Source organism: Phymastichus coffea, unplaced genomic scaffold, assembly GCF_024137745.1.
Source record: "Phymastichus coffea isolate CEN01 unplaced genomic scaffold, Cenicafe_Pcof_1.1 PCOF00206, whole genome shotgun sequence".
NCBI lineage: Eukaryota > Metazoa > Arthropoda > Insecta > Hymenoptera > Eulophidae > Phymastichus > Phymastichus coffea.
In genome coordinates, this window is record NW_026707017.1 from 46,697 (window position 1) to 68,415 (window position 21,719).

General features: G+C 38.5%; 7 protein-coding genes across 10 annotated transcripts; 4 read left to right on the forward strand and 3 right to left on the reverse strand.

Annotated features, from left to right (window-relative positions):
• Positions 1–323: 323 nt before the first annotated feature.
• On the forward strand, positions 324–5,138 carry LOC131673955 (alpha-(1,3)-fucosyltransferase 7-like). The gene is made up of 4 exons (XM_058952359.1): positions 324–712; positions 1,272–1,498; positions 3,580–4,007; positions 4,492–5,138. Exons 1-4 carry the CDS (start codon positions 521–523, stop codon positions 4,998–5,000), a joined length of 1,356 nt encoding a protein of 451 aa, XP_058808342.1. The 5' UTR covers positions 324–520; the 3' UTR covers positions 5,001–5,138.
• Positions 4,981–6,550, forward strand: LOC131673959 (uncharacterized). Its single transcript, XM_058952364.1, has 3 exons — positions 4,981–5,283; positions 5,347–5,858; positions 5,933–6,550. Exons 1-3 carry the CDS (start codon positions 5,124–5,126, stop codon positions 6,104–6,106), a joined length of 846 nt encoding a protein of 281 aa, XP_058808347.1. The 5' UTR covers positions 4,981–5,123; the 3' UTR covers positions 6,107–6,550.
• A 530-nt stretch (positions 6,551–7,080) lies between these two features.
• Positions 7,081–8,611, forward strand: LOC131673957 (E3 ubiquitin-protein ligase CHIP). The gene is made up of 4 exons (XM_058952363.1): positions 7,081–7,328; positions 7,407–7,605; positions 7,834–8,177; positions 8,249–8,611. Exons 1-4 carry the CDS (start codon positions 7,212–7,214, stop codon positions 8,489–8,491), a joined length of 903 nt encoding a protein of 300 aa, XP_058808346.1. The 5' UTR covers positions 7,081–7,211; the 3' UTR covers positions 8,492–8,611.
• A 141-nt stretch (positions 8,612–8,752) lies between these two features.
• On the reverse strand, positions 8,753–12,815 carry LOC131673953 (GPI inositol-deacylase). Its single transcript, XM_058952356.1, has 9 exons — positions 12,453–12,815; positions 12,173–12,341; positions 11,893–12,107; positions 11,369–11,812; positions 11,020–11,297; positions 10,466–10,921; positions 9,984–10,397; positions 9,531–9,902; positions 8,753–9,464 (listed from the first exon to the last, which is right to left on the reverse strand). The coding sequence occupies exons 1-9, from the start codon at positions 12,609–12,611 to the stop codon at positions 9,206–9,208; spliced, it is 2,766 nt and encodes a 921-aa protein (XP_058808339.1). The 5' UTR covers positions 12,612–12,815; the 3' UTR covers positions 8,753–9,205.
• A 395-nt stretch (positions 12,816–13,210) lies between these two features.
• Positions 13,211–14,465, reverse strand: LOC131673960 (peptidyl-prolyl cis-trans isomerase B). The gene is made up of 4 exons (XM_058952365.1): positions 14,231–14,465; positions 13,771–13,978; positions 13,510–13,694; positions 13,211–13,420 (listed from the first exon to the last, which is right to left on the reverse strand). Exons 1-4 carry the CDS (start codon positions 14,333–14,335, stop codon positions 13,286–13,288), a joined length of 633 nt encoding a protein of 210 aa, XP_058808348.1. The 5' UTR covers positions 14,336–14,465; the 3' UTR covers positions 13,211–13,285.
• A 528-nt stretch (positions 14,466–14,993) lies between these two features.
• LOC131673956 (peptidyl-prolyl cis-trans isomerase FKBP8) lies at positions 14,994–17,636 on the forward strand. 3 transcript variants are annotated; one of them, XM_058952360.1, is made up of 5 exons: positions 14,994–15,898; positions 15,972–16,361; positions 16,432–16,655; positions 16,724–17,034; positions 17,098–17,636. In XM_058952360.1, the coding sequence occupies exons 2-5, from the start codon at positions 16,041–16,043 to the stop codon at positions 17,400–17,402; spliced, it is 1,161 nt and encodes a 386-aa protein (XP_058808343.1). In that variant the 5' UTR covers positions 14,994–15,898; positions 15,972–16,040; the 3' UTR covers positions 17,403–17,636. The 3 variants fall into 3 exon arrangements, with proteins under 3 accessions (XP_058808343.1, XP_058808344.1, XP_058808345.1); XM_058952361.1 differs by having other exon boundaries at positions 14,994–15,844; XM_058952362.1 differs by having other exon boundaries at positions 14,994–15,660.
• Positions 17,637–17,665: 29 nt separating this feature from the next.
• On the reverse strand, positions 17,666–20,742 carry LOC131673954 (CCR4-NOT transcription complex subunit 10). Of its 2 annotated transcripts, XM_058952358.1 has the most exons (10): positions 20,222–20,742; positions 19,996–20,145; positions 19,778–19,932; positions 19,593–19,702; positions 19,164–19,518; positions 18,746–19,091; positions 18,253–18,642; positions 18,024–18,136; positions 17,871–17,949; positions 17,666–17,799 (listed from the first exon to the last, which is right to left on the reverse strand). In XM_058952358.1, the coding sequence occupies exons 1-10, from the start codon at positions 20,637–20,639 to the stop codon at positions 17,738–17,740; spliced, it is 2,178 nt and encodes a 725-aa protein (XP_058808341.1). In that variant the 5' UTR covers positions 20,640–20,742; the 3' UTR covers positions 17,666–17,737. The 2 variants fall into 2 exon arrangements, with proteins under 2 accessions (XP_058808341.1, XP_058808340.1); XM_058952357.1 differs by having other exon boundaries at positions 19,778–20,145.
• Positions 20,743–21,719: the final 977 nt, after the last annotated feature.

The window sequence follows — 21,719 nt, forward strand, 5'->3', positions numbered from 1 at the left end:
CATTCGATAAAAGTTGTACCGGCATGAGCTTTCATGGGATTGAATTCAGTCAACCCTTAAATGATATAAAATCAGAAAGCGTCGCGCGAAGCTTTCACTTGTAAAACTTTATTTCAGCTGGAAAAAAGAGCCAGGTAATTAGCTCGTTGTCAACGTCGCGCGAATCACTTGTAAATTGACAAGGGCGATTCCAATGACGTGCAATCGACGTTAAAGTCGCGAGCCAGCCAATTTTCCGCCTTGCGGCCGCAGAAACAGCGGGAACGTCGTGCCGCGGAAAGGGCGCGGAGGGGGGGGGGGGGGGTCGTTTCGCGCGTACGAGTAAGCGGGGCGCAAAGGAGCCGCAATGATTCCGGCTTTGACGGGGAGCTCTCGGGCTTGACGCGGCCGCGCTGGAATTGGGCGCAAGCGCGCGGCGAATCGGGGGGAGTTTCCACGGCGATACGCGTCACACGCGCGTCATCGTACGCTCCGCGTTAGTCGTGGTCGTCGGTTCGCGGTCGAAAATGCAGTCTCGCGCATGGCCAGTCAAGAGGATCGGGAGCGGAGCGCTGCTTGGCGCCGCGGCCGCCGGACTCTCCACAGATCCTGCTCGGACGGTATGAGGCGAGCAGCCTGGCTGGTGCTCCTGTTCCTCGGCTGCGTCGTCTGGCTGCTCTACGTTATCGCCACCGTTGACGATCGGACGCGGGCCTTGGCGCTCGTCAGGCAGGTTGGTTCATTTTCTTTAAGTCGTTGCCGCTGCTCTCGAGGCTCGTTACTGTTACTCGCGACGGCAACCTTCGCTTCATTCTCGCCGGAAACAATTATTCGCGTAATATGTGCCCGTCCGCTATTCTCGTGCAACGGACATTCTTTTTTTCATCGTTTTCAATTTGCCTGCCCAATTACGCCTCGTCGTACAGTTTTACGATCGCTTTCTAATTACAGCTCGAATTCTCAATTTTTTTTGTTTTCTTTCTACCCGTCACGTAATTTTACGACTATCCTCGTACACGCTCAATCATAAAAGTTTGTTATGGCAATTAGGAATGTTGATTTATGCTCGCGGCGTGGACCGTCGGTACGGACATCGCGGGCTTTCGCTCGGATCGCGAAATTGACGAGAACGAAGCCCGGGTAGCGGGCAAATTATCGGCGCGAGCGCGTGCGCGCGTTCTCCGAACCGACGACGTCTGGCTCGCCGGGCGAACCGGATTGACTCACGGATGAGCCATGCGAGCGGACGACAACTGATCGTCGCGAGCTCTCCGCGCTTGAAATCATTGCAGCGCGTCGGCGGGGACCTCGAGCCGAGCGCGGAGGACGCGGAGTGGTCTAGGCGGCGCGCCACGCTGGCCAAGTCGATCAGTCCGCTCGCCAATTGGCTGCTGTCCCGCGAGGGTAGCGCGCCCCCGGCGAAGACGACCAATCGCTCCGAGCCCTTCGTCATCCTCGTCTGGCAGCACGGACCGTTCCTCGAGCGACGGCACTTGAGGCGATTCTCTCGAGACAACACGTACGTATATATGTGTATCTGTCCTTACGTCGCCTCCCCAGCCTCGCTGTGGTTGGCTCTCTCGCGATCGTAAATAGCGAGGTGCGATTTTTCGCGGCGTCGAGATCGAGCGACACAGCGCGCGCACCATCGGAGGCTGCGCGTGAAAATAGCAGCGGGTCTTGATGACTGGCATGTATGACTGCCGATACGCGAAAAATTGACGAAATTATACCTGCCGTCCCGATGGGTCGAAACATTTCATTCCCTTCCTCCGCGGAGACGTTCGGCCATTTCGACGCACCCCGACACGAGACAGAGAATTCGGTCAGGGTGTCAAGCTTTTAGATAACGAGTCTGCCAGTCAGGAGCCCACGCGAGCGGACCTTTTTTACGTGACGCGAGTACTTTGACGCGGCTCCGACTCTCACTTCCGAGCATCGCGAGATGGCTTCGCACGCAAGGAAGTTGTGTGAAATCTTCGAGCACGCCGACACACTCGAGTTTCCGCGCTCATCAAAAGAATATCACGGAACTCTGCTGCCAAGGCGGACATAAAATTACGCTTTTAATTTAGAAAGAATCTATTGAAGTGTCACCTGGTAATGCTAGTCGTTGGTAATCGTATAGTTAAGACTGTTGTGAATCGAGAGTCCTCGATACCAAATTTGCTCCGCGACGTAGATACTCGTGAAAACGGGAATAAGATAAACTAATCGAACATCGGATGAAAGTAGATTTACCGCTGCTCGTAAAATGGCGAGAGAGATCGCGCTTTGCTTATCGTAACATCAGTCACTGGCTATAGATATTCGCGACGGGTAGTGCTCGGGGCAGCGACACCAAGAGACGACACTGAATAAGCATTGTAGTTGCGCGTCAATTTGGAGGGAGGCGAACTCCGCGTGGCTCGCAATTCAGTCGCAAATCGGGCCGACGATGCGTCGATCGGAAACGGCATTCGTCTCGCGACGTACGAGAGCGTTGCTGCCGCTCGGGGAAACGTAACCCGTGGCAATGCGCAACGCAATCGCATTCGGACTACCGCGAGTTTCATCGAGAAGACGAGCGAGAACAGCACTTTGTTCGCAGCCGCGCTCGCAAGTGGATCAAGACGCAGCGCGGGCCCTGTTCGCCTCTGCCGATCGGACGGTAAAAATGCTGTCCGCTCTGAATCGTTCCGCGCTATCCGTCGCGGATAATTACAGCCGATTGCGATTTCACCGCGATATCTGGCCGCTATATCCACTTCCAACTCTTATACTCGTATCCTTACAGCGGTTTCATTCTTTGCGTGCCCAACAGCATGTCTCTTCGTCGTTTTTGTTTTATCTTATATCTACACTCGTAACCTGCATCCATTTGCGCCAAACTGCGAGTTTCAATTTAGCATTTATTGCGCAGCTAATTTCTCAATACAGCAGGTAAGACGACTCTTATACGAGGTGATATATTGTTTGGGCAATATGTCTTTGGAGTGGTAACTTTCAAAAAAAAAAGAAAATAAAACGCATGGAAATAATATGGTGAGCCGTTGCAATGCAAAAAAATTACTCGCGTAATATTTTTTCAAAATATAAGCAGTCTATGCGTAACGCAAACTCGTCGAATTTCTCGCAACGATATAAAATACGTTTATCGGTTAATTCTTCTTATGTCATTGTTCAAATGCACTTGAGCTGCGTAGTTCTTGAAGTAATAATAGCAACGACAACAGCGCTCGTCGAGTAATTTCATACGTATGAGTATCGCGCAAAAAATTGAAATAGCTGCTGCGAAATCATAATTTTATATAACGTGTCGTGGCAATGGATCTAACTGATATTGCACACGTGTATTTTATATAATGACGAAGTATATAGTATTTGATGTAACGAAGTATAATGTAAATAATAAAAAAAAATACGAGAGGCTAAAAGTCAGTTGAAAGACAGTGCTCTTGAGAAATTCATCAGTGCGACAGATAATTATCATAAAACAGCTCTCGCGGAACACGCGTAGAGCGAAGAACTCGACAAGGGTATGCGCTCGAAACGGGAGAAATCGTCCACGATAAAATAAACGCTCGACGCAACGAGCAGAGCTAACTTTAACGTCGCCAGGTTCTCGCCGTGGGAAGGCTGCTCGGTCCAGAACTGCCGGCTGACCTACGCTGCTTCGCGGCTGCACAGCGCCGACGCGGTCATCTTCCACCTGCACCGAACGGCCAACGCGCGCTCGCTGCCTCGGCGCGAGAATCCGGATCAGCGCTGGATATTCCTCAGCGACGAGTCTCCTCCCAACACGTTTCTGCTGCGCAACCAGAGCCTCGAGGATTACGACGGGCTGTTCAACTGGTCCATGACCTATCGCATCGACAGCGACGTCCCCGTGCCGTACGGCAGGACGGTGCTGCGAGACAAGGTCGACGACAAATTTAACGCTCGGGACATCGTCGCCGAGAAGACGAGACTGGTCGCTGTGCTCGGGAGCAACTGCGCGGGCCAGAACGGACGCTGGGAGTACGTCGCCAAGCTGAAGAGCATACTCGGTAGGACGCGTCGCCTCGCGACGTTGCTCCTTTGCTTGGATTATTCCAGCGTAAACGTCGTTCGCCCAGAGCTCGCGTCGCGGATCCACCTCCAGCCTTCGAATCTTCCCAACGGTCCGACTTACGCAATCTTCTCGAATGACGCTGTAAAAGCTCTGCAAGCTCGGATACTCGAAGGGACGCGTGACGGGCATCGCGTAACTCCTATCGTTGCGTTACTATGCATGATAATCATCGGCATCAAAGTTGGCTTAGCGAAGACGTCATGGAATATATCCACTCGGTGGCGCCGATAACGTTCCTCGCGAAAAACGTCCGCGTCGCGCGCAAACGTGGCAGCAACTAAAAACTAGGCCAGCGAAAAGACGAGCGCGAAGGAAATCGATGGCGCGCGCCTGCCGACTCGGAGCGCCGACAGATCGACGCCACGCAGTGGCAACGGCGCTCGTATAACGCCTTAAAAAACGCCTCGGGCGATTTTCAGGCGAGGACTTGGCGATTCTGGGGCACTGCCAGAACGGCGACAGCAGCGCGTGTCCGGGCCACTTCGAGGCGGACTGCGCGGCCCTGTCGAGGTTCAAGTTCTACCTGGCGTTCGAGAACTCCAACTGCCGCGAGTACCTGACGGAGAAGGTGTTCTGGAACGCCTACGGCAAGCGCGCGGTGCCGGTGATCATGGGCGCGCGCAGGTCCGACTGCGAACTGCTGCTGCCGCCGCGCTCCTACCTGCACGTGGACGACTTCGCGGACGCGGCCTCGCTGGCCTCGCGCCTACGCTACCTGGGCGGCGGCGGCGCCGCCGCCGAGTACGCGCGGCTGCACGCCTGGCGCGCCAGGTACCGGGTGCTCGACGAGCACGGCTACTTCGGCAGCGCCTCGCGCCACTACTGCCGCGTCTGCGAGGCGCTCAACTACGCCGAGCGGCCCCGCGCCCGCAAGGTCTACCGGAGGCTCGCCGATTTCTGGAGCACCCGCGCGCACTGCCGACACTGAGCCCCGCCCCCCCTCCCGCTGGCCCCTGACGCATGCGCCTCGCGCTTGCGAGCTTGCGCGTACGCACGCACACACGGCTGCGCGCGCGTGGGATAGTTGTCGCGCGTCAGCTGTGCAGTGGGGATGCTTACGCTGACAGTCGCGCGGCTGAGGAAGCGAGCCGAGCTGCTGTTCGTCTCCACGATGGCTGGCTTTCAGGGCAAGCTCGATCGCTACAACGGCGTGACCGTCGACAGCGCCGCCGAGCCCTGCGACGCCGACGCCTTCGCCGAGCGCCTCCAAGGTTGGCGTCCCGTGCGCTACGCCCCGACGAGCTGCTTGTAACGCGCGACACTGTCTGTTGCAGCCTCGATCGACGAGTGGACGAGGAGCGAGCGACGCGCAATATGGTTCCGCGTCGACTTGTCGCAGGCGCACTGGATTCCGGAGCTGACCAGGCGCGGCTTCAGGTTCCACCACGCCAAGGAGGAGCTGGCCACGCTTTACAGGTGGCTGCCCACTCGCGAGACTAACAACATACCGCCGTACGCGCACACCGTTCTGGGCGCCGGCGCGGTGGTCTTGAACGAGGAGACGGAGGAGATACTGGTGATCAAGGAGAAGCACGGGGGTGCCAGTGCACACTGGAAACTGCCTGGCGGATACGTCGAGCCAGGCGAGGATATCACCACCGCTGTCGAGAGAGAGGTTCTCGAGGAGACCGGAATCACAGCCAAGTTCAAGTGCATGATTGCATTTAGACACGTACATCAGTATGCCTTCGGGTGCTCCGACATATACTTTATCTCCTGCCTTACACCCAGTACCTTCGATATTGTTAAATGCAGTAGAGAAATCGGCGATTGTCAATGGATGAAGGTAAACTTTCGATATCTGCTTATACAGTGGTTGGTGCAAAAAGTCTCGGACTGATTTCTTAATTGTGCTTGCAGTTGGATGAGTTTTTGTCACACCCACATGTGCACGATAATAATCGTTTACTGGCCAGTAAGATCAAGGAGTACCTTAAACATCATATGGGTTTAGCGGTGACTCGAGCCATCCATCCTATCAACAAAAAGCCATTGTGTGTTTATGGTATCGCAAATACGAGTGACAACAATTAATTTGAACTCTAGCTTTAATGATTTTAGGTAAATTGTCAACTGTGATGTATTTCAGTGTTCAAAGTCATAGGTATAAACTGTTAATTACTTTATTGTTATCAAAGTATATCAAAGATTGAAGATTCACTTTTCATTGTACAATTTACATTTTTGATAATCTATTCTTAAAATCTTTGTATGTATATTTATATAGACTATCGTTAATTGTAGTACAAATGTAGATGCGAAAACGTAATTGTATAATGAAAAACTATATAAAAGAATCAAGTTCAGTCTGAACTTTGTAGCTATATTTATTTGGCTTTAAGTGTTTTATAATTTTAATGGACCACCGCTGCCTTTTTACAAATTGAAACACGAACAAAACACTAAGGTGAACCTATCTTTTACCGATAATGCCTTTATAAAATTAAATAAATAAAATATTTCATAAAGTCACGTCATGCGAGTCATTTAAATTTCTAAATTCCCCCATTTTACTAGGTTACGTGCATGTTTCTCTCCTGAACACCTTTTATATGCTCCAGAAATAATTTACGGTTCCTAGATATAACACTGAATCAGAGAGACTATATATAGTCTCCATGCACTGAATGCTGGAAACAAAATTCAGATTCGTATTTCCTGCTTTTAGATTATTCATTCAGCGTTGTTAACCTAAGTTGTGAGATTGGCATTACCGATTACCTACTGTGTGAATCTCCATTCTCAAGTTCCATTTCCAACCAATCTGATGTTATGTGCATGCGTCTGTGTGTGTTATACGATAGTATTCCTTCTCATTCATACATTCGTCTTACGCACTGAACAGTAAAAAGTTACAAAGAAAGAAGCAGACAAAGGTGCACAAAATTGCTCGAAAATTCAATATTGAAGCAAGTATTACGAGTTGTAGAAATGTCACCAGTCAAATGGTCAGTCATTGGTGATATCACGGTACTTTGATTTGTGTTCTCGTAAAAAGATTAGAAAAAAGTACAGCTGAAATCAATATGTTTAATGAATAAACATAGCGTGATTAATTAGAGAAGTTAGTGAGAAATACGTACTAACATCAATTTTTCCGAAATTAAACAATTTTTAACGTGTAATTACATCCTTGAAGATGAGTAAAATGTACTCGACTGCTAACCTCACGGATAAAGAGCTAAAGGAGCAAGGAAACCATTTGTTCAACCTTCACAAATATGAGGATGCTGCTAATTGCTACACAAAAGCCATTGTAATGATTCTCTTTTATATTTTTCTACATAGCATTTGTTTGTTCTATTTACTATAGCTAATGAATATATTTCTATAGATCAAGAATCCAAGTCAGGCCCTGTACTTCACTAATCGAGCTTTATCATATTTAAAACTCAAACGATGGGAATCATCATGTCAAGACTGTCGGCGTGCCTTGGATCTTGATCCATGTCTTGTGAAAGGTCATTTTTTCCTTGGTTTAGCTCTCCTGGGAATGGAGTTGCATGATGAAGCCATCAAACATCTTCAGAGAGGTATTGTATACTTTTATATAATAGAGAAGATAGCTTTTAGAGTATTTGATGTGTAAACTAGGAATCCAATGTCTATAATAGTATTATTGAAGTTCTGTCAAATTATTTCAAATTGATAAATAAGCAGTATTTCAGTTATTTTTAATATACTATTATATATATGTGTGCATGTGTGTGTATGTGTGTGTATATATATATGTAAGTACCAAAATAATGTTTCATTTTTAGCTGTGGATTTAGCCAAGGAACAAAAATTAAATTATGGAGATGACATGACAAGTGTCTTAAGACAGGCTAGAAAAAAGCGTTTCCAGATTAAAGAAGAACAGCGTATAAGTCAAGAGATTGAACTACAAAGTTACTTGAATCGATTGATTGTTCAGGATGCAGAAAAAAGTTTAGCAGAGCTTAAAGAACGTGAATGTTCTAGTGATAATAATAAGAAAGATGGAGATGGAGAGTGCATAACAGATTCCAAAATTACTTTACTCAGACAAGAAATTGAAGAGAAAAAAGATACATCTCTTGCACAATTGAATGATATGTTTGCCAAGGTTGATGATAATAGAAGAGTAAGTTTTAATTGGTTGAATCTAGTTCTACTTAATTTTTTCACGTTCATGACATTTTTTATCAATTGCAGAAAAGAGAAGTGCCAGACTACCTATGCGGTAAAATTAGTTTTGAAATACTCCAAGAACCAGTTATTACTCCAAGTGGTATAACTTATGAAAGGAAAGATATTGAAGAGCATCTTCAACGAGTAGGTCACTTTGATCCAGTAACTCGTGTTAGATTAACGCAAGATCAACTGATACCAAACCTTGCGATGAAAGAGGTTGTCGATGTATTCTTACAAGAGAACGAATGGGCTCTTGATTACTAAACCATGCAGGCGACAAAAAGACTAAACAATTACTATATGTTTGACATGGTCAATCTAGGTTTATTTTTATTTAGTCTCAAAATATGTATGTATAGTACGCTTAGACATAAGGAAAAGAAACGGATAATTTTTCAAATAATCTATTTTTGTTTATATTAGAGAAGTAAAAAACGATATTTATAGAAAATTGAGCAGTCGAGAAAGATAAAAGAAATTTTCGCACAACACCTTTTTTTATAGTGATATCTACTTTTCAATTTTGTTTTGTTACATTTACTTACTTTACTTAGGATTGAATGAATTATAGAATAGTTCATTCAATCGAATGTTTTACTTGGAGATAGTCAATAAAATGCGCGAAATTATGTATTATAAGATTAAGTTTATTTTTATTTATGCATAAAAGTATATAATTATAAAATAATTTCATGTTATCGTGTCGTATACACACTGACAATTACAATAATCATTACGTAAATTGATAGTTTTATAATGGTTTTTTTTCTAATGATGCAATAAAAATGGACTTGTTATGAAAAATTTCTAACAATCACATCATAAATTTTCTAAAAGTAACGATTCTTACCATTGCTATATTCACTAAAATAAATGAATACAATTTTTTTTCTACATATCACTAATCACAAATACTTTAAAAATGATAATTTTTTAAAAATAACACTGTACACTCGTCTGAAAAATCTAAAAGAAACTTTATGAATGATGAGCATTTATAGCAATTAATACTACTACAACAGCAAGACTCGGCGGGAAACACCAATAATAATGAGCCCCGTTTGCAGTTGCAAGAGCAATCCAACCTAAACAACGAAGTAATGTTGCTAATAATTTAGTTCTATAAGAATTAGAAGGCTTGGCTGGAATCTTCACCAGGCCAGACGTTCCACAACCGACTAGAACAATCCAACTGTACAAAAATACTTGATCTTCTGTCATTAATCTCGTATTGTAACTAGAAAATGATATCAAATTAACTTTTACAATAGCCTTGATTGTAAAAAAAGGTTTCTTTTCTCACCTGAAATTTTTAGCCCATACTAATGCTGTAGGTATTGCAGGTATAGCAACAAAACATGAGAATAAAAACAATAAAATTTGATTCAATATATTTGCCCTTATCGACTCGCTATCATCGCTGCCTCGATCTTTCCTTCTTAATAAATTAAAGTGCCTCATTGAAGCTAACAATAACTCTTCTAAATAATCTTCGTACATACTGGTCAGTCTTAAAAAGTGTATAAAAACAGATAGCAATGTTGCTAAGGCTCCACAGGTGGCTGGTATCATTGATAATAAAAATCCAGCAGCTACAATTGGCAACTGATTGACTAAACCACCCAGTACCCAGTCTGACCAAGTGGTTGAAAAAGTAACTGCTCTAGCCAAAAATCTAAAAGCAGAATATGAAGCATTAACATTTCTTCAAATACTTCAATGGGTAGTTCAAAAAACGACGTTTAAAGGTTAATACCTGACAGCAATATTGTGAGCCACTGATCCAAAAAATACAACACTACAACAAATTCCAATGGCCATAAAATGTAGGATAGCTACTCCAACACAGCATTCAATGACTAAATTCAAACTCACGCAGAGAATACCAGTTATAATAACTATGGCAGTAGTGCTTGTTCTATCCTCTTCTTGAGCTTCAATTCTTTGACCAATACTCAATAACAATAAACCGACGGTAATTGGATAAATCGAGCTCCATCGATCTCTTACTAAACAAGCCATTCTTTCAATAAAGTCACCTCTTTTCACGTTAATACTATATGTACAAGCAGGGTCTAAAGTTAATCTCAATTCGGCACTCTGAGATTTCATCATGCGCAGTCGTTGAGAATGTACAGTTTGCAGTTTGAGTGATTTTGAAATTGTTTCGCTGAAAATTAATATCATAAAATAAGTTTATCGATTAACGCTTATGATTTGAAATTAAAAATTACATACTTTTCGGCAAAAAAATGAACTTGACCCGATCCAGGAACCCATGGTTCTAACAATTCAACCATGGAAAAATGGTTACGGCTGTCTCCGACGCAGTTCGAACTTTTTAATTCCACTGATACGACGTCCGTAATACTCTCTAAAGCAACATGATAACGAAGATAGCCTCTTTCGGACGTCCAAGGCTTCATGTTCGTAAATCGTTTGTATCTTTCTGCACGCGCGTGTGCGTCTATATGAATGATTTGATCGTCATCGTCCTCCTCATCTTCATCCTCATCATCATCGTCGTCATTATCTTTGAAACGATTCATTGTTTCGGCAGGAATTCTTATGACTATGTGAGATACCTTCAAATTACGAATCTCACTCAAATCCAAATCTATCGAGTATTTCCAAGGTTTTCTCATTAAGCCTGGCACTATTCTTGTACGATTAGACATATTCCAGCCTGTTGAACTAAAATATATCTGCTCATCAACAATAAAAAAACTCTCCATTTTGATAATATATATGACGCAATCTACAAATATTTTAATTATGCAATACTACTTTACCAAACTCTAGACTGTCCACGAATTTCAGAGGCCATACAAGCAAAAATCCAATCTCGATTTTTTAAGTGTATGGCATCAACAGTAAGAGTGTCAATATATTCTTGAACTCTGACCATGAGGTATACTGTAACAGGTTTTTTCGGATTATTTCGAGTATAATTTTTACTACTCCAACTGTATTGTCTCCTTAAATATTCAATCCATTCGCTTTTTTCCCTGGGAAAATCATATTTTTCCGAATAAGAAACGCGTGATAAATGCTTTTCTTTACTGTATCTCTGTAAATAAAAACGAAGCTTTTTAATATCAAATGTATAAATTTTATTATAATTTTAATGAATAGATTTACTTGAACTAAATGCCAATTGAAAGCTTTCATTCTGTGCTCATGGCTATTGAAGATGCCTGGTGGTCTTTGAGTAATATCCACACAATCAAATAGTGATCGTATAATTTTTATAATTAATTGTTTACACCACAAAATACACAAATGGTCAGTTGATCTCCATACACCAGGAATATTTGTTGCAAGGACATTTAAGTCAGCATGTTCATCAATAGATTGAGACGATGGAACCATTATATCTCTTGAACCTCCACCAATTGAAATCACAGTGGTACCATTATTTTTTAAATACTCATTAGATAATGCCAATTTGTGGTAGTAATTTAAAAATGTTCGGTCTGGGTAAATAGAAGGTTTGTGTGGTGTTGCTAAAGTAATTAAAATGCTAGCTATGTTGCTGTTGATTTCAGGTGTCATCAACAGAGCTCCTTTAGCTATTAATCCACCCTGAAAATTTTTATAAATTAATTTACTTTTAATGTATAATTCATTCAAATACTAGAACAAATAAATTTGTTTATACTTACCATTGAATGACCAATCAATACAATATTTTTAACCTTCCCTTGATACAAAGAAAAGATTCGTTGTAAACATTTGGCAACATAATCAGTCTCTTCCTTTAATACACCTCCATACAAAGCCGAGTAATCTTTGCCAAAAGATATTGTAAAGTAATCAAAATGAAACATAGTACGACTTTTCAAACTCTTTCTTAAACTAATCGAGGCAAGTGATCGAACTGCAAAGTAGTATTATATTTAGAAAGAAAATGTTTATTATCTAAAATCTTGTAATGTAACAAACCTTGTTCATGGGATCCAGCATTTCCAGGGATAAACAACACTGGAATACCAGAAAAATGCATCTTTCTGAGTCGTTCAGTGACAAATCCTTCTCCATAAGCATACAATCCAAATCTTGGGTATAAATAATCTTGAGGTATATCATCATCATTGCTACTCAATCCTATCCTCTACAAACATTTTATTAGTGCATGAGTTAAATATTTATGAATAAATTTTAAGTGATATTATTAGAAATCATAAACTACATATTGCAGAATCTCATAGCCAACAAGACTCACCACATATTGAGGATATTCAAACATATATGTCATATCACATGTATTCTCATCGTGATCCGTAAGATAATGTGCTGCTCCGACAATGTATAACAAAAATATTATTAACGATATTGATAAAAGTAGCCCGTACACAACAGGTGTTCTGATTGTCAGCAGCATTATTGCAATTATAACAACGCAGACGTTAGTTTAAAGGAAGATCCTACGCTTCACATTTCGATATTAAATAATAAAATTTAAATAAATAGATTCGTCATACTCTGGCTCATTGATCAGATCCTTTTGCCAAAAAGTTTCTGGTTTCAAGGTTAAGCTAACTATATTAACTATATATATCTTGTATTCGTGGTGACGCATTGCACACACCAGTGATGGGCGGACGAATGACAATAATCACCGGTAAAATAGATACAGGGTATGAGGAATTAATACAAATAAGTATCGCGAGGTAAGTTAGTCAAAAATTGTCGATAAGATAACGAGATAAGAATTACGTAAAATTGCATTTTCTAGAACGAATGTCTTGAGTACCTTGTTATTGAAAATTAAATAAACATGAAGTAAAATTATATTATTTGAATCTTTAGGATTTAATGAACATTTATCATCAAAATATAATTTAGTTCGAATGCTATTAAAAAATATAACATGTCATTTTTATATTGTCAAACATCATCATTATTAAACAAATATTAGTCATTATTAATCTAAGGCAATTGTTGATAGGAATAACAGACTTTTTAGTAAATAAAACTTTTTATTAAAATTGTTAAAAAAATGAATTGCTTTTCGAGCACATGTAAAAAATTAACTATAAGAGGTAATTGGCATGTTTATTCACTGGCATCATCTTTAGAAACGCTGAATGGCTCAGCAACAGTCTCTGCACCACAGTCTACAATAACAACATCTTTCACTGGCTTGTCTCTTCCATCTGTCTTTGAGTTTTCAACTTTCCTAACTATATCCTGTTTAAAGAACAAAAGATGTTATTGAATCAATTTAAAGCTGGGGATCGTAACATTGAACTAAATAACAAAAGATTATGCATCCTTACCATTCCCTTGATGATTTTTCCAAAAACAACATGTCTACCATCAAGCCATGGAGTCTGCTTAACAGTGATAAAAAATTGAGATCCATTAGTATCTTTTCCAGCGTTAGCCATGGACAACCAACCAGCACCATAATGCTTCAACTTGAAATTTTCATCTTCGAAACGATCACCATAGATACTCCTACCTGCAAACGCGTGAATAAAAATAACAATAAATTTAAATTAACTAAAAAATATCATAGTTTAAGAAGATAAACAAACCTCCAGTTCCATCTCCTTTGGTAAAGTCACCACCCTGGATCATAAAGTCCTTGATGACTCTGTGGAATTTGCTACCTTTATAGCCTTCACCTTCAGGCTTCTTGGCGAGCTCGACGAAGTTTTTAACAGTTTTGGGCACGGTTTTTCCAAAAAGACCGATCTCGACTATACCGGCTTTCTCACCACCAATTTCGAGTTCAAACCATACCTAAAACGAATAAGTTTTGAGTCAAGGTTATCAGGAGTGTTGAACCGGTACAGCTACAAGGAATACACGATATGGAAACAACTTGTTATCAACTATTCAATCTGCTTATATGTCGAATAATGTGAAGAGCTCAACGAGTGGAGTAAAATCCAAAACTGTGTCATTTGTTGTTAATTATTCTTAAGAAGGATGTCACAATTGCTTCAACAATGCAAACAAAGACAGAAAAAAAGAAAAGCCGTTAGCACTTACCTTATCCGTAACTTTTGGGCCCTTTTTGCCAGAATCATCGGCCTCCGAACCTGAGCAAGAGACGGCGACAATTAGGCCAAGGAATACGAGGCCTAAACCCCTCATATTTTCAATAAAAGAAGTCTTTATAAAAGAGAGCCTAACAAACAAAACCCACGAAACCCTGCTCGAGTCTTGGTAGTGGCCGAATGAATTGTCTCTGCACTCTCCTCCGTTACCGAGCGACGTGTATATGTAGTACATTACATGATACGACGCGCATAGTCTTTTAAACGCAAACGCACGCTGGAAACACGCGATTGGTCGGTTGCTCAAAGCATGTGGGTGTATGTATGCAGAGAATTTTTTTTTTCGTTGATAGATTTTTAACGTCGTGGCCAACTTTCTCTTGGCGGTTGTCAATTTTCGCTCGTTTTATAACTGTGTGAAATCTAGATCTTAATTGTTACACGTACATGTTAACAAAGTGAAATTTTTATACGGAAATAGTTTTTTTTTTATGAAAACATTGTTAAAATAATTGCTATCTAATTCACGATAAAACTATTGCACAAAATTAGAGATATATTTTTTGAATTGAAAACTGTTATTTTGGAGCAGCTAAGAAAGATTAACGTTTAGGTTTAATGAATACGTGACGTTAAGTGTATTATCTGTCATTATCATTATATGTATATATACAATGTAATATGTCATAACTATATTTATACATATTGAATATCGTAAATTGACTACTATCTCTTACCAAAGTTTTTATGCCAAGCATATATAATATCTTACGTAATGTAGCATTTAGAACAAGAAGAAAAAGCAGTTTGTCAAACGATTCATAATGAATTTATTAGTTGTCATTTTTTTGTGACATTATATATTCACCATACATATATCTGTATCAAATTCAAATTTGAAATCGTGATATTCATAGTTCAGTGATTGAGTATTATTGTTTCAACTTCACAAATGTTTTTTAATGAAGTATTTTTTATTAAATTAGTATGAAACTTTAAGATATACAGTCAGGGGAAGCAAAGTGAATCTGTACTAGTTAACGTCGTGTTAATGAATGGCATTCATTGCCAGTCACATGTCATTATATGACTTAATGCCTTTATGTATGTACAAACATGCATAGGTACATAGGTAACATATAGAACATATAGCATATATTGATATTTGAATCCTTGAATCTTCGTTCGCGTGTATATGTATGCATAATGTACACATAGTATATATAAACATACATATACTATAAATACTCGATATAAGTATCGTGTATCAAAATGCTCACGCGCACGAGCGATAGAGGGTCTCTACACACAGAGGCGCTTGCACGACGGCAAGTTATTCCAGAAAAAAATAAGTGTTTGGTGAGACCGCATGTGTTCACGGAGAGCTGAAATGAGAAAGAAAGAGACAACGAGGCAGTGAAGGTTAAGCTGACACACACATTAGTCACAGACAAATTCGGAACAGTGTGCTTTCACTGTGTTTTAAAATCTCATTGGTTTTTACCGGTGAAATTCTGTTCATACGTTTTTCATTGCAAACGATACGAAAACGTGACATTTTTATCAATCCATTTTTAATTAGAGCTCGTGATATCAGTACTTGTAGGTGAGAATCGAAAATTTTTTCTGCAGTTTCATTCCATCTACTGAATTCTGAATGGTTTGCCAATTCGTTACAAATCGTTTGATAAGTCCGATGAACTGGTATGTTTTTTTTCTCGTGTTTTTTTCAGTACCATTAAGAATAAATTGCAAACAAAAAAATTTATCTGAATAAAAAAAGTAATAATCTAAAAACGATAATGCCGATGGAAAACGGAATATCAGTACCTGATGAGAATCAATCATCGGCTGATTTTATAAAAAACGAAATGAATTTTGATGTTGATCCAAATGATCCACTTACCAAAGCTAGTCTAAACGATCATCCTGTTAATGAGTGGATGGATATTCTGGGCAATGACCAGTTGAGAAAGAAAGTATTAACGCCAGGTCAAGATAATTGTAGACCCAATCGATCAGATATGTGTGTTGTTACGTTTACTGGGAGACTGGACGATGGAACTATTGTTGAATATGAAGAGGAATTGACCATTCAGTTAGGAGACGTTGAAGTTGTACAGGTAACATATGGGAAATATTATATCATTCAGATAATGCATTTTAGATATTTTAATGAATTTTTCATTTCAGGGTCTAGATTTATCTTTGGCCCTAATGAATGTTGGAGAGGAAGCTGAATTAATAGTTCACCCACGATTTGCCTATGGTTCCTTAGGTAGAAGTGCTATATCAGGCAAAACAAATTTACCAGCCATACCACCAGATGCAAAAATTACGTACAATATTATACTTAAAAGTGTACACATGGAAACTGACATTTATGAATTGCCATATGAAGAAAGAAGAAGAATAGGGTATAATGAAAGACAAATTCAAATAATGAATGTTTAAATGTTAATTAATTTTGTCTATTACTTTTTAGAAATCAGAAGAAAGAAAGGGGAAACTGGTGGTTTTCTCGAAATGAATGTACATTGGCAATACAGTGCTACAGAAAAGCCTTGGAATATCTTTCTTTAACTGGAGAAAGTGATACGATGGATGATAGAAAATCTAGTAATTCAGAATCTGTCTCTGATGCAGACTTGCAAGTATTGCTTGAGGATTCACTGATTGTGCACAATAACTTAGCTGCAGCCCAACTTAAATGTGAAGCTTACGATGCTGCTTTAAAGAGTGTAGAAAATGTTCTAAGATGTCAGCCACAAAATGTCAAAGCATTATTTAGAAAAGGTAATTTTTACGATAAAAGAATAACTGTGATGGTGAAATAAATATTGTAAAATTATTTTGTAGGAAAAATCCTCCATTACAAGGGAGAACATGCAAAAGCTTGTTCAGTATTATCACTAGCTTTGAAGATTGAACCAGACAACAAAGCTATCCAACAAGAGCTATCCATTCTCAAGAAAAAAAATGCAAAAGATGCAAGTAAAGAGAAGAACTTATATCGAAAGATGTTAGGAGCTCCAACAGATAAAAAACAAGACATCAAGAGTTCAAGTAATAATCGCAAACTTCCTAGAAAGCTTACATGGAGTTTGCTTGGTGGTACAATTGTGGCTATTGCTGGGATAGTTGCTTACAAATTTGCTTCTTAAGTTGATATTTGTTATAGACTGATAAATGACTGGTTTTGATCAAATTCATATACTTAAATCATTCGCAAAGAAACGGTACTAAATTAAGGTTAAAAATATAAAGACATTCCATTTATTGGGATATATAAAAGTACATGTTGTTAATCTTGTTACATTTGTTCCATGTATTTGTATACAAGTGTATATTTAATAAAAAAAATCTAAAATCTACAAATCTGTATCACATAATATTGTTTTACTCTTTCAACAAATATATCTAGTATGTACATTTTGATACATTATATAAATAATTTTTACAAAAAAAGAAATAAAAAATAAGAATCAATCGTTTCATATTATTGCTGATGTGATGAACAGTAGTTCTGCTTAATCAAAGATCGTGCAATTTCAATATGACCTACAATAAAGCATAACATTAAACGTTACTATTCAATTTTTGTATTACACTTACTACTTGTAATTACTTACCTAATTGTAATTCAATGTAAAGAGCTAACATGATAACATGAATAGGAACGTCGCAATCTGGACCTTTTGATGTCCATACCTATGAAAAACAATTTTTTTTCATAAATTTACTCTTGAAAGAAAATGTATTATATTTATTTATTGAAAATGTACCTGTTTCAATATTTCTCCTGATTTATCAAGTTCTCCTCGAATAGCATAAGCAACCGCTAAATTGTACCGAAAAATTGATTTAGCTGTAGCTATGTTTGGTGGATACCATGAAACTGTAAAGTAAAAGAATTTAATATTTCAAGTTTAGTATCCTCCATTTTTTAAACATGCAAGTAAAATAATTTAATTACAAATATACTTTGAATCAGAAAATATTTTTGTAATTTACCTTTACTTGATTTCTGTTCTATTACTTCTTCAATTATTTTCTCCTTATCTCCAACAACTTCTCCAATAGGTACATAAGTGTTGAGATCTTCTAATGTCTCAGGCTTCAAGTACTCCATAGCTTCAGATATCCTGTCCAAAAATATTAGACTCTCTGCTGCATACAAATTACCAAGCAACCAATGTGCTCCAGGTAGTTTATTAATGCTAAGCAATGATTTAGCATGCTCCAAAGCTAATTTGTAATCACCCAGACACAGTGCAGTGTAAGCACTTGCAGTTAAAATACTAATTTTCAGGTTCAAATTTTCAATTATAGTAAATTGAGATGGAGTTGCTTTGGTAGAACTATGAGATGGATTGATTGGAGTTGTTGAATTTGTATTGTTAGCTAATAATGATAATGATTTATAAAAATCTGTTTATCAAAAAGCTACTTACTAAGCATTAGGATTCAAAAATGTACAATAAGTTCTCAAAACAAAAGATATTACCTAATTTAGCTGACGATGCAAGTGTAACAAGAAAACTTGATTGTTGTTGTCCAATTATTGTTTTCTTGGTGCTATCTTCTAAAGATATGTTAGCTATTGGTAGATTGGTATCTTCATAAGATGTCTTTGGTAGTAGGAAAATAGCATTTTTAAGGCACAGCATTGCATATTCTAATGTGGGCTGTGGTATAGCATATGACAAGCCTTCTGAGCTGTATTTATAATTTTTTGATAATGAACTAGCTAAAATGAATTTCCTACTAACACTTATACCGTTATTTTCTCCAACAACATTTTCTACTATATCTTTACGTCTATTTGTAAGATCAAAATCAATTTTGTTCGACTAAAAGAATTAAAGTTGTAAATTAACTTTCTAAAAATATTAACTTTACTTGCAATTCAATTATTTACTCACAGATTTATGACAAAGTATACAACATTCAGCCATTCTCAACCAGAGACTCGCACAGTTGTGGAATTGCTGAGCTGCTTCAGTAAAGCAATCAAATGCTTTTGTTGGCTGACCAGAGTATAAAAAACTCACACCTAAACTATATATTAATTCATAATGTTTGTTTTTTCCAAGAGTATGCAGTGGTGATAATTGTGAATTATTTGAATTTTCCGTTGCTTTTATACTATCAAGAGCTTTCTTATTTTCTTCTAGAGCTGCTTTCAGATAGAAACAGGCTAAATTTGGCTTTCCCATTGCAAAATGAAGACTAGCTACATTGTTATAATAAAGAACAGGAATGCATTCTCCAGAAGTTCTAAATATAAAGGAATGATTAGTTTAATTATACAAATTGACAAGATATATATTTATTAATTTACTTAAACTGACCTAAATTCAGGACATTCTTCAGGTTTTAGAGTGTTTAAAAGTTTCATAGCTTTTTTAAAATTTTTTCTCAGGTATTCCAAGTTAGCTTTCAAAAATATTGTTGAGATATTCTGAAAAATTAAGTTTTTGCTTTAATATTTTATATTCATTTTAATAAAAAACTTCAATTTTCTAATTATACCCACTGTAGGCATTCCTAAAGACACTAAGGTTTTCCACTCCTTTTTGCAAAGTTTCAACTGTAGTGTCTTTAAATAAATTTTCAATTTATATTTGAGCAGCTTAATACGAAACGCATCAGTAGCAATGTCAATGCTGTCTTTTTTTTGTTCCTTATCAGCTACAGATGAGTTAGCAGATCTAGCATTTGACTTAATTATATTATCATTTTTCTGATTCTGACCTTGTTCACCTAATGCAGACTTTGAGGTATCAGCAGTAGATGTGAATTGACTTTCTATATAATTAACAAGTGCAAGAGCAGTATCTGGCCTTCCCAGGATCAAATGGAGCTCGATGAGTAAAAGACATACTTTATGTACAAAACTTTCCTCTGTAATCAAACCCGTAACAATCATAAGCAAACCTAATTTAACTTTTAAATAAAAGTATGCAATAATGAAACTTACCCATAGGTTCAATGATAGCAAACAAAATATTTACAATTTCCAGTGCAGCCTGATACTGCCCCATGTGATACAATATCACTGCCTGATTGTATTTAAGCACACTTCTATCAACATCCTCGACATCTGTCGCTTTAGCAGCTCCTGTATTTTGTGCACTGATGGCATTCAGACTCTTCCTAAGCACCTCGATCCTTGTTGTCTCTATGCTTTTGCAATAGTCAGTAAGGATCTTATTGTGAGTGACTTTCAAATCTTGAGGCCTCAACACCTCTAGTTTTTCCAGTAGATAACTGCAGGCCACGAAATCATTTTTAACATACTCGTTTTGCGCTTCCCGGGCGAGGGAACTTTCCTGTTCGGACACCAGATTCCCTGGTGCTTTCAAGTCTTTTTCCGTAGACGACTCACTGGTATTCATTATCGATAGTCCTCTTTATTTTTCTCGCAATAAATTGATTATCCAGCAATCGAACGTTGCATAAATTATCGCGCGAAAGTTGGGAAAAAGGCGGCTGCTGCGGTTTTTTGAGGTTACAATACACGAGTTCACACGAGAGTATACTTTGTGGTATACATACATAGATATACTTACGTCAGTTCAATGACATTTTGAACAATGCATATAGTACATTATCTACCTTGCACAAATATAAGTATCAGTAGGATGGAAAAACTGAGCGGGAAATCGACGAAAATTGATCCGATAAAATTATAGAAACACTACGCATTATTGGCAAAAATAGTTGAACGCAATAATAATTTAATTTTTGTTAATTAAAAAATTTCAAAAATTGAACCCTCCCATATCAGTAAAAAATGAATCTGCGTAGCATTTTTAATTCTACTTTTATAAAAATAAATATATTAAATCGTTAGCAAAAATCATGCTTAGTTTTTCTATCCAATCAAAATATCTTTATAACCACCCGTTATAAAGAAATAATTATTATTTCTCATTATAGCGACACATACACCTAAAAGATCAGTAAGCAACATATAAAAAGTATATAGGTTTTGTTTTTCAAATATCCAGCAATTTCAACTAGAACTATATTTTACATAATTATACATAGACAATACCTTCCCAAGAATGCTAGCGTGTATAAGAGCTGTACTGATAGGTATGAGTTATTTTCTCAATATAACCAATAATTTTAAGAATTCCAAGACTTATCTAGGTTAAAAAAAATCCACTTCTAACAAATAATTAACATTGACGTTTATTCCAGAACAACCTATTTTTATGAATACAAACTCTTAAAAGTGGATCTATGTTGCCGACTGATCTTTCAGGTGCATGTATCGCTGTAATAAAAAATAATATTTATTCTTTAACAGATAGTTATAATAAAATTTTTTAATGGATAGAATAATTGCGCGGGACTTATACTGGTGATTCATTTTTATAAAAACCATAATAAAGCGATACGCAGATTCAAATGTTACCGATATCTATGCATGAGTACTCAACTTTTGAAATTTTTTTATTAACAAAAAA

What these genes read in the sequence shown, in the direction of transcription:
- LOC131673960 (XM_058952365.1), bottom strand. Translation starts at nt 14,335, where the DNA reads ATGAGGGGTTTAGGCCTCGTATTCCTTGGCCTAATTGTCGCCGTCTCT. An exon ending in GCCCAAAAGTTACGGATAAG is followed by an intron (nt 13,979 to 14,230) that starts GTAAGTGCTAAC and finishes TATTCGTTTTAG; the next exon opens with GTATGGTTTGAACTCGAAAT. An exon ending in GAAAAATCATCAAGGGAATG is followed by an intron (nt 13,421 to 13,509) that starts GTAAGGATGCAT and finishes TTCTTTAAACAG; the next exon opens with GATATAGTTAGGAAAGTTGA.
- LOC131673956 (XM_058952360.1), top strand. Translation starts at nt 16,041, where the DNA reads ATGCCGATGGAAAACGGAATATCAGTACCTGATGAGAATCAATCATCG. An exon ending in GAGACGTTGAAGTTGTACAG is followed by an intron (nt 16,362 to 16,431) that starts GTAACATATGGG and finishes TTTTCATTTCAG; the next exon opens with GGTCTAGATTTATCTTTGGC. An exon ending in GAAGAAAGAAGAAGAATAGG is followed by an intron (nt 16,656 to 16,723) that starts GTATAATGAAAG and finishes ATTACTTTTTAG; the next exon opens with AAATCAGAAGAAAGAAAGGG.
- LOC131673955 (XM_058952359.1), top strand. Translation starts at nt 521, where the DNA reads ATGGCCAGTCAAGAGGATCGGGAGCGGAGCGCTGCTTGGCGCCGCGGC. An exon ending in CCTTGGCGCTCGTCAGGCAG is followed by an intron (nt 713 to 1,271) that starts GTTGGTTCATTT and finishes AAATCATTGCAG; the next exon opens with CGCGTCGGCGGGGACCTCGA. An exon ending in CAAGCTGAAGAGCATACTCG is followed by an intron (nt 4,008 to 4,491) that starts GTAGGACGCGTC and finishes GGCGATTTTCAG; the next exon opens with GCGAGGACTTGGCGATTCTG.
- LOC131673954 (XM_058952357.1), bottom strand. Translation starts at nt 20,639, where the DNA reads ATGAATACCAGTGAGTCGTCTACGGAAAAAGACTTGAAAGCACCAGGG. An exon ending in TGCATCGTCAGCTAAATTAG is followed by an intron (nt 18,643 to 18,745) that starts GTAATATCTTTT and finishes TATCATTATTAG; the next exon opens with CTAACAATACAAATTCAACA. An exon ending in AGAACAGAAATCAAGTAAAG is followed by an intron (nt 18,137 to 18,252) that starts GTAAATTACAAA and finishes TTTACTTTACAG; the next exon opens with TTTCATGGTATCCACCAAAC.
- LOC131673953 (XM_058952356.1), bottom strand. Translation starts at nt 12,611, where the DNA reads ATGCTGCTGACAATCAGAACACCTGTTGTGTACGGGCTACTTTTATCA. An exon ending in GTTCATTTTTTTGCCGAAAA is followed by an intron (nt 10,398 to 10,465) that starts GTATGTAATTTT and finishes ATTAATTTTCAG; the next exon opens with CGAAACAATTTCAAAATCAC. An exon ending in GTATGGGCTAAAAATTTCAG is followed by an intron (nt 9,465 to 9,530) that starts GTGAGAAAAGAA and finishes ATCATTTTCTAG; the next exon opens with TTACAATACGAGATTAATGA.
- LOC131673959 (XM_058952364.1), top strand. Translation starts at nt 5,124, where the DNA reads ATGCTTACGCTGACAGTCGCGCGGCTGAGGAAGCGAGCCGAGCTGCTG. An exon ending in CTTCGCCGAGCGCCTCCAAG is followed by an intron (nt 5,284 to 5,346) that starts GTTGGCGTCCCG and finishes TGTCTGTTGCAG; the next exon opens with CCTCGATCGACGAGTGGACG. An exon ending in GCGATTGTCAATGGATGAAG is followed by an intron (nt 5,859 to 5,932) that starts GTAAACTTTCGA and finishes TTGTGCTTGCAG; the next exon opens with TTGGATGAGTTTTTGTCACA.
- LOC131673957 (XM_058952363.1), top strand. Translation starts at nt 7,212, where the DNA reads ATGAGTAAAATGTACTCGACTGCTAACCTCACGGATAAAGAGCTAAAG. An exon ending in ATTGCTACACAAAAGCCATT is followed by an intron (nt 7,329 to 7,406) that starts GTAATGATTCTC and finishes ATATTTCTATAG; the next exon opens with ATCAAGAATCCAAGTCAGGC. An exon ending in AGGTTGATGATAATAGAAGA is followed by an intron (nt 8,178 to 8,248) that starts GTAAGTTTTAAT and finishes TATCAATTGCAG; the next exon opens with AAAAGAGAAGTGCCAGACTA.